Genomic DNA, 11,618 nt, shown 5'->3' on the forward strand with positions numbered 1-11,618 from the left:
AAAGAAAAATCGTGAAAAATCGTATCGTGAACCTCATATCGTGATACGAATCGTATCGTGAGTTGAGTTAATCGTTACATGCATCCATTTGTCTCAGAGTTAAATGAACACTGAAAATGTGACTGTGTACTGTGTAGTAATGAAAAAATAATAGGAGACACTGAACACACTAAAGCTTAGATGCTTACTTTAACGTTCCAAAAAGGAATCCTTCGACATCTTCATTATTATCATCTTCACTGTTGGCAGCTGACTTCGAATCTATAGAACAAGGTTTTCAATTCAATTTCTATATAATAATGTGAAGATACAGAACAGGAAAGGATGTGTAATTAGTAACAAACAGACCTTTTACTTTGGTGTCATCCACAGCTTTGTACTCTGTGCTTTTTATAGCCAACTCAACACTATATCCAGACAAGAGCATCTTTTGTGGCTTAGGATCCTGTAGCAAAAGAAGCAACATGTGTTTTTCAAGGTAATCTGTGTAGATTTTCTCTGAATATATTAGGCCTGCAACTATTGATTATTCTAGCAATACATTTTCAGTTTAATCAAATAATCTTTAAGGAAATAGCAATATAAATAAATGCTAAATTAAACAAAAATGCATTTGATAAGAAAAAGGGACAAAAAGGTTAAGATATGTAAGAGTACATGTGGACCACATGACCATTTTCAACCTTGACACCAATGTCAAATTCTTATTCAAAGCATTTCCTCTATGTTTCATGGACGCAAACAGAAGCCTTTCACGCCTACCGTACAGGCGTACAAGCTGCCTTTCTTTGAAGTACACATCTAAGAGCATGTCAGTTCTGCAAACTGTTTAAAGGCATCTTAGACCGCCTCTGACTTTTACACAGCAATGTGTTTCATTCTATTCAACATTGGCTGGTAATGCAATCCATTTGTTCCATCGCTTGAAAGACCTCAGCTTTTGTCTGTGTTGCACTAAGGATAGTAATGGCCTCCTTGCAACATTTCCATCTTTGTAAGTAATGCTTAAAGTTGCTACTGTGACACCGAAAATACCAAACTCATATTAATGTGCATTTCCATCAACTCTAATCTACAGCAATAATTGATGATAGAATTTCCCAATGTACATGCCAAATCTCAAATCAAATATCTTGTCCTTGCAAATAAATATTAGAGTACAGTACAGGGGTATTAATGAGCAGAGACAAACATTCTAACATACAGGATACAGTATGTGCCATTTGCTAAGCCCCCGCTATGTAAATAATAGTACCCTGTCAAAAGCATACCCTGCATGCACACCCAACAGGTGGACTTGTAAGGGAATTCACCTTATATGAAGGGTTGACACAATCATGTTACTTATACAATTCACAGGCACTGTGGTTGGTGAGCCCTAACCTAACCCTAACCTCACAGGGAAGCCATGGGTTCGTTTTAACCTGCCACGGGTTAGTTTTAACCCGCCACACATGTCGGGAGCCACGGGTTCGTTTTAACATGCCACAGGTGAGTTTTAACAGGCCATGGGTTAGTTAGCCACGCATGTCGGGAGTGACAGTGTTGTTGGACTTATGCCTGTCGGACGTCTAACCAACGTATGCACCCCGTGGTTGGTACAGTGGCTAAGTGCTTAGCACTGTTGCCTCACAGCAAGAATGGTGTTTCTCCCCCCCATTCTCTCTCCCCGTTTCCTGTCAAGCTACTGATTATCTATCAATAACGGCAAATCCCCCCCCTACTGAGGCTTTCTATGTGGACTGGAGTTTGCATGTTCTCCCTATGATCATGTGTTTCTGTTGGGGACATACTCCTACCAGTGCACTAGCTTTAGAGTTGGAGCTGGTTCCAAGACTCTGCTGTGGAGCTACCCACTGCTCCTAAAAGTTAGATTCCCCACAGGGAACATTAAAGTATAACTTCACTTTAGGTTATTTGAATTTGGCTGAAAAATCATTGTTACTCACCGCTACATAGTGACGCAGTACATATGTGAGTGTGCCCTCTTCAGCCTTCTCAGACAGCACCTTGTGAAAGGAGTTGAACCTTTTCGTTCCGACTTCGGCATAAAGGATCACAACTGGCACATCCGTCTTATTGAGCCCTGGGTACCTGTGATCATTCTTGTACAGATACGGCTTTGGCCTGCAAATATTTGAAGTGCTTGTTAAAGGAGAAACTTGACAATGACAAAGACAAACTTATTTGTAGGAACATGATATGTGTCTGTCTGTTGCAGGAAGTTGTATTGATTAGAGCACTATTGTAAATGTAAATGTTTCATCTTTTTCTTTTTCGTTCTGCTGATTAAAGTTTGGCACCATAAAATAATATGATGTGTCATTTTGGGTTACCTGCCCGCAGCTGCCTTCAGGAGCTTCTTAATGTCCTTGGTACTACAGCTGTGTTGACCATGCACAGAGACAAAGGCAGGGCAACCCCCTGGCGGCGGTTCATCATTGGCTATCTGGTAAGGGAAAAAACATATGACATATCATAGCTCAATGACCAAGGCCTGGCTGGCACTAATCTCAACCTTGTTGCAGGTGTGATTCCCACTGAGGTTAGCCATATTAAAAACACATGTGATACTGTTGTACTGTAGGAGGTTTGAAATTGAATACATAATATCACATATTCATTTCATTATTGCCTTGTTTTTGATCATTACAACACCTGCAGTGCAATAGCCAGGATTTGAAAATTACTGACTACTACTGGCTACTGAATTACTGACTGAATAAAATACATGTATACAACCTAAGACACATGGTTGGTGACGCCTAAGACTCCCATGCTCTTTAAATACCCCACTAAACACTCTGATGCACTCTGTGATACAAACGGAATGCATGTGAAAGATAACCAATTTAGTTGGTAGAAACAAACAGTTTATAAACTACCTCTTCACTTGATATGATAATAAAACTTTAAACGTCTGGGTTATGTCTGATGTTTTATGACAAAGGATAGGTGGGAGGGGAGCCACAGGGGAGGGGGAAAGGCTTGCCTTTGTTTATTGAGGCTGTGTATTACCATTATGATTCATTTAAAAACAATATATTTTGTTTACTGTGTGACACACACACACACACACACACACACACACACACACACACGCACGCACGCGCACACGCACACACACACACACACACACACAAACCTGCTGCGATGCAAAGACAGCTGGTGAGTAGGACCGCAAGGACAAAGCAAATCTGAGCAGATTGACCTGCAGGTCTGTGAGGAATTGTCCAGCCTTTTTGAGGACCAGGTTGTAGTAGGAACGCACAGACTCTGAGAAGAAAACAAATGTGATGCAGAAGCATTATAGTAGCAAAATGTACTGTTCCTACTGTAAACAGATTTAAAATAGACCAACTACACCAGTGATTCCTAAACATAGGCTGTGGCTGTAACCCATTGCCATTAAATCTGAAGGGTCCCTATAGTCCCTTATTGTATTTCTCTGTTTTTTTTTTCTTCCACTAAAAATTGCAGTTCTGGCTTAACCATGCAGTCGGCTTTTGCAGTCGGTGAGGATGCAAAGCCCACGTCCGTCAGCAATAAAACTTCGATACACTTACAGTATACGCCTCCTCATGCCTAACAACTTTCGTGTTCTGACTTTTGACCTCTGACCTTTAGATCACCCACCATTTTTAATTATATGGATAACAGTTCAAATCGGTCTACTACCGGGATCTTTGATCAAAATTCATGAACATTTCTACACACAAACTTTGGACCAATATCTAATGAAAATGTTGGGCTTTTGTTTTTATATTTAAAAATGAAGGTTTTATGAGCCAAAGAAAATTGCAGTTTTATGAAAATTCGGCTTCTGTTCCTAATACATGCAGCCAGAGTCAAATGTTTATGAAACTGCCAAATAGCACTGAAACCAGTCTTACTCAATTGGCCAAAGGCAATAGCAATCGTTCGAAAATGAAAACTTTGAACAGGCATAACTTAATGCTTATGCTTTGTTTGGTCAAAAGCCATGGACCTTGTTTACACATGTGCCTTGACTCATGCGGAACACATATGTTAGTTTAACCAATAACCTCCGCCCTCAACCATTTTGAAAAGCGCATAAACCTGATTTTCTGCCAGAATTTTTGAGCAATTTGCGTGAAACGTTCTACAAATAATCTATGATTATCTGACTGTCTGTCTGTAAATTTGGGGTACAAACCGCTGCAATACCGCTGGGTGACCTAAAGTGGCACTGTTGAGCAGCCTATAACTATAACTGCAGCCAGCCAGCTGTGTTGTTGTTGAGCAGCCTGCACCACTCAGTTCACACAGGTGTGATTTTTCTTATTGCTTCTTATCACTGCTTGCAGCTATATATATATATATATATTCTAAAAAGAAAGTAAAACATTTTCCAGAATTTTTCAAAAACTTTAAAAATAGCCCATCTAGAGGTCTAGAGCAACGCGTTGTGAACTTCGGTTCCCAGGAAGACACCAATTTTCTCTTTTTGGTCTCAAGGTGAAAAGGTTTGGGAACCTCTGTAGCCTACTACTGCATACACTAACATTGAAATTAATGACTTGTTTACCAATCCAACATACCTCCATTTTTGTAGACAGTGAGCTCTTTCACAGTGTCAACAAACTGCCAGAATCTGTCATTCCCATCTTCTCCAATATACTCGCTGCACACAAAGAGATTGAAATCAAACCATGAAAAGAAGAACACAGGAATAGAGTACTGGCACACATGGCATTAGCCTCGGAAACTGCAGGGGGTTTTGTGTGCCCATAATTGTTGTGAATTAAGTTACAGTATGTGATGCCATGTTGGAACCATTTGATTTCAATATACAGTATGTTGCATTTATTTAATAATTTAATATTTTGACAGATTTCATGATCCTTTACTTTTGACAGGTAATGTTTCATAAAATGAAACATATGAGGCACTGTATGTTTATTTCCACTGCTTATTGAGGAAGTATTTTTGTTAACGGGTTAATGGTATAGCTGTTCATTTGGGCTTTTTCACAATATTTCAGTTTAGCCATTAAATAAGAATAAAGTAACTGCATTTTACATAGTAAGGGGGGGAAGCGTGGTTTGTAAAAGATGCTTGGCACAGACAATTTAATGAAAGAAAAATACTTGCTCTGTACATTCACCAAACTCATGAAGACTGATAGTTTGAGCCAGCATAGCCATGGTTCACATGACGCTCGTACAATGAAAACGTGTATACATAAACATTCAGATTTCAAATATAAAGTACACACCACGTGGGCCACGGGTGTTAGAAATTTGCTGGTACAGCAATTAGCACTGCTGCATTCTGTGTTGTTTAATAGAAGGCATTTTTATCCGAGCTGTTTTTTTTGCCATAGGCTTTCAACTACATGCCCCTATCGGTCGGGAGGAGTGTTGCTCTGGGTGTAAGCACACTTGGGCTTCCATGCACGGCCAACAGCCGCCCGTGGCAGGCGTCTCGTCCTTGGTTTTTAGCAAGGAAGCTTTGAGAAGGAAAGGAAACGGTCACGTGACCGGGCTGCGCCATGACACTCACACCGGAAGTTCAATGAATGGAGCCGGCTGGACCAGCTCATAACAAACATTATTTCTGAACAATTGAGACCTTTGTCATATAATCGGTTCAGGAATATAAACAAAGACATCACTTGCTTTTCGATGTGCACTTAAGCCTCATTCTGCCGCGTGGGTGGAGCTTCATTTCCGTCCACCAGCTGTCTAAAAACCCGGAAGAGACGCCTGCCGATTGCGGCTTTTGGCATCATGGAATCAGAATCAGAATCAATCTTTATTGTCACATCACATTACAAGTAAGGTGGGTGAAAAACGTGGTTGTGCAGGCTCATATTGCAGTTAAAGGTAGAGAGAGAAGAGCATAAAGTGCATAACATGACAATTGTGCATAATAAATAAAAGTTCATCATGGGTGCATGTATGTACGACTATGCTATAAACAAAATGAGTCCCTATTAGAACATGAATCCGTTCAAAACTTAGCTCTTGTTCAGCAGTCTGATTTCTGACAAGTAAAAGATGTTCAAGAGTCTGGTAGTACTGCTCCCGATGCTCCTGAATCACTTGCCTGGCCGTGGGTGCGGCAGCGGTTTGAACAGGATGTGGCTGGGGTGGTGAATGTCCCTAATGATACTTTACTCCCGTGTTGAGAGTCATGGGGTCCGATGTGATGTTTCCCATTCTCACCACCTGACGGCGATCTGTTAAAAAGTTCAGTATCCAGCTGCACATGGCCGGGTGCAGGCCTAGATCCCTGAGCTTTGCGTCTAGTCTGGTGGGAATGTTGGTGTTAAAAGCAGAGCTATAATCCACAAAGAGCATTCGGACACACCTGTTCTTCCCCCACTTGTCCAGGTGGGTGAGCGCCAGGGCAACTGCATCGTCGGTGGATCAGTTCTGACGATATGCAAATTGCCATGGGTCCAATGTAGCCGGCAGCACAGAGCAAATATAGTCTCTCAGTCTGGTGACGCTAAAGTGTGCCTGCGCTGACTCTGAAAAACGGGATGTGTTCGATATAGGCACGCTGACCGCACTGCCAATACAAACTAATAGGCGAGTGCGCTCCCGGTGTACAACTGTGAGTTTTCAGAACGCACCCCATTTGAGAATAGCCGGGGCGCTCAGATAAAAATGCCTTTTATTAAACAACGCAGAATGCAGCAATGCTAATCGCTGTACCAGCTAATTTATAACACCCATGGCACACGTAGTGAGTACTTTATATTTGAAATCTGAATGTTTATGTATACGTTTTCAATGTAAATGTAGCGATTGCGTAAAACTGGCTTCAGTTGCGTCATGACAGTCATGTTTCAGGGCTAGAGCCAGCATAGCTATGTTGCCTGAAATATTATGAAAGCAATGAAGCATCAGAAATGTAATTGAAGACTTGTCCACCTGTTTATTGACCACCAGAAAACATGTAGCCTATGATAGATAGGCCTATCACCGGTTTGGATGGTTTAAAATACTACTGCTACGATCAATCCTGGTTGAATCTCACACTTTGATGAGTGTCACACCAGTATCTTGGAATGTGTGTGTGAGAGCATCAGTGAGAATGCTACCTTGTCTCTAGGAGGAAAGGCGTCATGGTCCATTTAGCCTTTAGGCTGGCAGAGACGCCTTTGGATGCAGACAGAACATGATGGATGTTTACCAGCAACAACAGCAGAACAGCTTTCCTCATCATGTCATGTGCACAACCCCAGTGTAGCATACACCTACCAAAAAACAAACACAAAGCATATCAGTAGTACAGTAGTAATGTTACCCCTTAAAACACTCGTCGTAGGGCGAAAATATTTAACATTTTTACATGACATTGACATGCCCAAAATAGGGACGCCGGATTAAGGTAAGAAGAAGCCGTTGCCACGTAGTGTTATTCTAGCTACAACACAGTGAGTGTTGTAAAACGTAGCCTATACAATAGGCTATGGCTAGTAGTCGTCCACATCAATCTAAAAGAGTATAAACTGTTGAAAGAACAGAGCACATAAACTATGTCTGTTTTATAAGTGTTAAAGTGTAGATATAGACATAGTCGACTGTGTGTGGCATGCAGCGGGACAGCGCTTAAGATGGTAAAGGACCATTTGGCTTTGAATAAAATGATACTGCTCAAATACACGTACTGTACACTGCTTCCGTAAAACGGTCAATTCGAATAAACTGGCTGTAACGTTGCTGATAATACATACACGTCTCTCACTCGCTGCTTGAAGCTTCCATACAAAGCACTTCGGGGGTCTTTTTTTACACACAGTGAATTGTGGTGCCTTGCGCTGACATTCCCCGCTGAGTTAAACAAAAGTTACATTTAAAAGAATACTGCGGATTTTTATTTTTTAATTATATGATTCTATGGCAGTCTTGTGCATAGATACACAAGACTGAAACATAAACATAAAATAAAACGAACCATACAATGGTAAATTTGTCAGGCAATGCCATGGGCACCTACGTTTCTGAATCGACGCTCTCGACGCTCTCAAAAATATTCCCACCAAGCGACGGAGCGTCAGTTCTCTGCTCGGCTACCACTGCTGTCAGGTCGGTGGAAAAACCGTGTATGTCCAAAACCAAAACTGTTACTTTAAGTTTTTAGGATATAGAGGAATGGAGGAAACGGGGAATGTAAATATTATTTAGTCACAAGATATTTGTAATACTTTTCTAGCTCTGGTCCATACAGCCTTACTGCTTCTATGATTCTGCCCTGCAGTAAGTAATAGTCTAGTAGCCAGCCCATAGAGCCCCATTGTGAACCCGGACATGTTGAGTACACCAAGGTTTTATGTTAGAAATGTTTAGTATGGATCCCCAGCATGTAGAAACTGCCGGATGCTAACTTGCATATGTTGAGCAATTTTCATAATTGGCATAATATGTGACCATACCAATTACAACCTATAGAAGGCAAAATATTCAAAATTTCATCATGCTTTATGTAGCATGTGACATGTCAAACTAGGGGGTTTGCATGATGCTGAATCCATTCCAAGCATTAGTTTTGCAAAAAAACACTCATTGGGCTAAAAACGGCCAATGCCGTCATCACAAATTGATGATGTCAGCATGGCCGTTTTAAGCCCAATGAGTGGTTTTTTTTTGCAAAACTAATGCTTGGAATGGATTCAGCATCATGAAAACCCCCTAGTTTGACACATCACATGCTAGATAAAGCATGATACAATTTTGAATATTTTGCCTTCTATAGGTTGTTAATGGTATATGGTCACATATTATGCCAATTATGAAAATTGCTCAACATATGCAAGTTAGCATCCGGCAGTTTCTACATGCTGGGGACCCATACTCAACATTTCTAACATAAAACGTTGGTGTACTCAACATGTCCGGGTTCACTTTTTGGCTACTAGACTATAAGGCTAATTACTGCAGCAGTAAGACTATGGACCAGAGTTAATACTTTTCATTAGTTCAATTTGTATAAAACTCACAGACACACTTATCCATTTAAACTTTAATTTATTTATTGAGGCTATTTGTCAAAAATAGTTGATCTACAAGCTGACGTGCCACAAAGTGCTTGTACATCAACTGTTTTTGGAGCGGTGCCTCCGCTCCATTGCAGAGCTATGTGTGTCCATATGTCTGTCTCTGTGTCTGTTTGTATGTCTGAGCACGGAATGCTGCAACACCTAAGGGCCAGTAGAGTACAGCACAGAGTAAAGTGGCACAGAGTACAGTACGAGCCCTGGACTGTTCCTGGGGCTCTGGATGTTCCGGGGACCCCCGGGTACCCCCACATGGACCCCTCGGGGACCCATGGTAACTCTGTCATTTCTCGACCGTTTCGGACGCACAACAGCTCGCCGGAACCCGCCCGGAACCGGCCTGGCCCCGGGGCGCATTCCTGGGGGTCTGGATGTTCCATGGACCCCCCGGGGACCACCACACGGTGACTCCGTCATTTTTCGACCGTTTTGGACGCGGGGCGGCTCGCCCGAACAGGGCCGGCACCCTGGGTGCGTTCCTGGGGGTCTGGATGTTCCGGGGACCCCCGCACAGTACACTACAATACAGTACAGAGCACATTAGAGTACAGTAACTATAACAATAAATGTATAGTTGCACCACTCAGTTCACACAGGTGTGATTCTTCAACTTTTGTGCGAGAATACGCTATACCTATATGACGAAGTATAGGCAGCGGTGGCAGTGCGAGGCCGCGAGGGTGTGGGGTAAAAAAAGTTGAAATGTGGAGCTGCGAGATTTCTGCCAGACCGCATCTACGCTCCTACGATTTTGGTCTGGACTGCCAGGTCTACAGCTATAACGAATAACGTAATGCACATGTAATCATAGATGTTTGAGAGCTTGCTGGCGCTGCCTGAAGCATCAACATGTTATGTTAGTTCAAGTTATACGAGGTAGTTGATTTAACTGTTACATTGTTGTTCTTGTTGTTATTGTTATTCGCCTATAATAATAATAATAATAAGGGTAATAATAATAATAATAATAATAATAATAATAACTATAATTATGCAATTAGCAATTGCAAGTGTGGTTGCCTCTTGTAATACATTTTACCAGACTTTATATACCGGTAAGTGGAGATGCTGATGTGTATTTATGATGTGTCCACCGGTAAGTGGAGATGCTGATAAAATAGGCCATAAAGAAAAACATATCACCACATTAACGGAGTTCATGCATGCATGCATGCATGCATGCATGCATGCATGCATGCATTCTGCATGCACCACCTCATCACAGGACACCATGCAGCACCATCACCATATTACGGTATTATTACAGCTATAGGCCTATACCTGCAGCTATAAGATCCCACGTAAATGTTTCTCACACAATTTCCCTCTCTTAACAGACAGTCAGACACAAACAAACTCAGGTATAACCTAATCCCATCACCTGCAGTTAATGACGCCCATGCACTTTTCCTATATTTACTTTAACTATAGGACAGTTTATTTGTATTTATCATCATGCAACAGTGCAAAAGGGTATCTTTGAGAAACAAAGAAGAGGACCCACACACTGTCAGAAACATTTAGTCAGAATGTTATGCTTTATTCTTCAAACATGAGTGTGAGGGTGGATGGCTTGCGTGATATTTAAGATGCATGCTTCTGCAGCTGAATTATACTAGCTTGTCCCAGCAATGCTATACATACAATCTAATAATGGCATTGATTAAAGCACATATTTTGCCATCTCAAGTTCTCAACTCTGAAAGGTCACATGTACGCGTGCCTGTGATGTGGATTTTTTTAACTAGTGGGGCTATGTCGCGGGCACGCAGACACACTCGATTGGTGAAAGTTTAGTGATTATATTATGTGCAAAATTCAGGTGCCTCAATCAATTCAATTGCCTGCAGGCTATTGTAATTGTGGCTTTGCGCTGTAACAACATGGCAATGCGATCATGTGAGACTCGAGAGATGGAATGAATGAATCTATCCTCTCCCAGTCCCAGCCCAACAACGACAGCGATCGCATAACGCCTCACTCGGCATGAATGCAGCATCCTCCTCCTGGTACCACATTACATAGTGCAAACCGCGATGATGCTGTAGGATGCTTCAGGAAGATTCATCCCAGTTGTCTCTCCGCGCCCACGGTTTGGACATGCCGGTGAAACTGAAGATTCCAACTGAAATTAAGTAGACAACGGACATAAAAACAGTCTGCGATTTAGATTGGGATCAGAACAAAAAGTCGTTTCAACTTGACATCAAGCGTCGGTACGGGTGCAGTATAGTCTCCCGCTTTTAGAAGTTGGAAACCCAATGGAGTCGGGGACAGCCAAAATGATTATATGCCATATGACTTCTTTGCAATTGGCTCAAATTCTGTACATTTCTGCTGCTACAACACCTCAGGCGTGCAGTATTTTAGAGACCTAAACGTATAGGCTACCTGATACTTGAGATTGTGCCTATAGAGGACCAGACTACAGCTATCTTGATCAACATGTGGTAGGCTACCGGTACTTTGAAAATCTATAGACAGTATACACTTAACCTCAATGAAGCATGCATGAAGGAATTAATCCTGAAGAACCAATAATTGGTAATTGTTATTCACAGTAATGGAATGAAAGCACTATCGTGAT

The 11,618-nt window shown here is 41.7% G+C and overlaps 1 protein-coding gene across 5 annotated transcripts in view; it reads right to left on the minus strand.

Annotated features, from left to right (window-relative positions):
- uggt2 (UDP-glucose glycoprotein glucosyltransferase 2) overlaps window positions 1-8,055 on the minus strand; it is a 54,348-nt gene extending 46,293 nt beyond the window's left edge. The window contains exons 1-9 of one of the 5 annotated variants that reach the window (XM_079519009.1): window positions 7,975-8,020; window positions 7,712-7,808; window positions 7,076-7,231; window positions 4,563-4,645; window positions 3,146-3,276; window positions 2,337-2,449; window positions 1,950-2,127; window positions 349-445; window positions 189-261 (exon numbers count right to left, since the gene is read on the minus strand). In XM_079519009.1, coding sequence (XP_079375135.1) covers window positions 189-261; window positions 349-445; window positions 1,950-2,127; window positions 2,337-2,449; window positions 3,146-3,276; window positions 4,563-4,645; window positions 7,076-7,227 — 827 coding nt within the window. In that variant the 5' untranslated portion in view covers window positions 7,228-7,231; window positions 7,712-7,808; window positions 7,975-8,020. Of the gene's footprint in view, window positions 1-188; window positions 262-348; window positions 446-1,949; window positions 2,128-2,336; window positions 2,450-3,145; window positions 3,277-4,562; window positions 4,646-7,075; window positions 7,232-7,639; window positions 7,949-7,974 lie in introns of those variants that run through there. The other 4 variants (XM_079519010.1, XM_079519008.1, XM_079519007.1 and 1 more) reach the window with 4 other exon arrangements.
- Between the last annotated feature and the right edge of the window lie 3,563 nt (window positions 8,056-11,618).

Source organism: Electrona antarctica (assembly GCF_951216825.1).
Source record: "Electrona antarctica genome assembly, chromosome: 13".
NCBI lineage: Eukaryota > Metazoa > Chordata > Actinopteri > Myctophiformes > Myctophidae > Electrona > Electrona antarctica.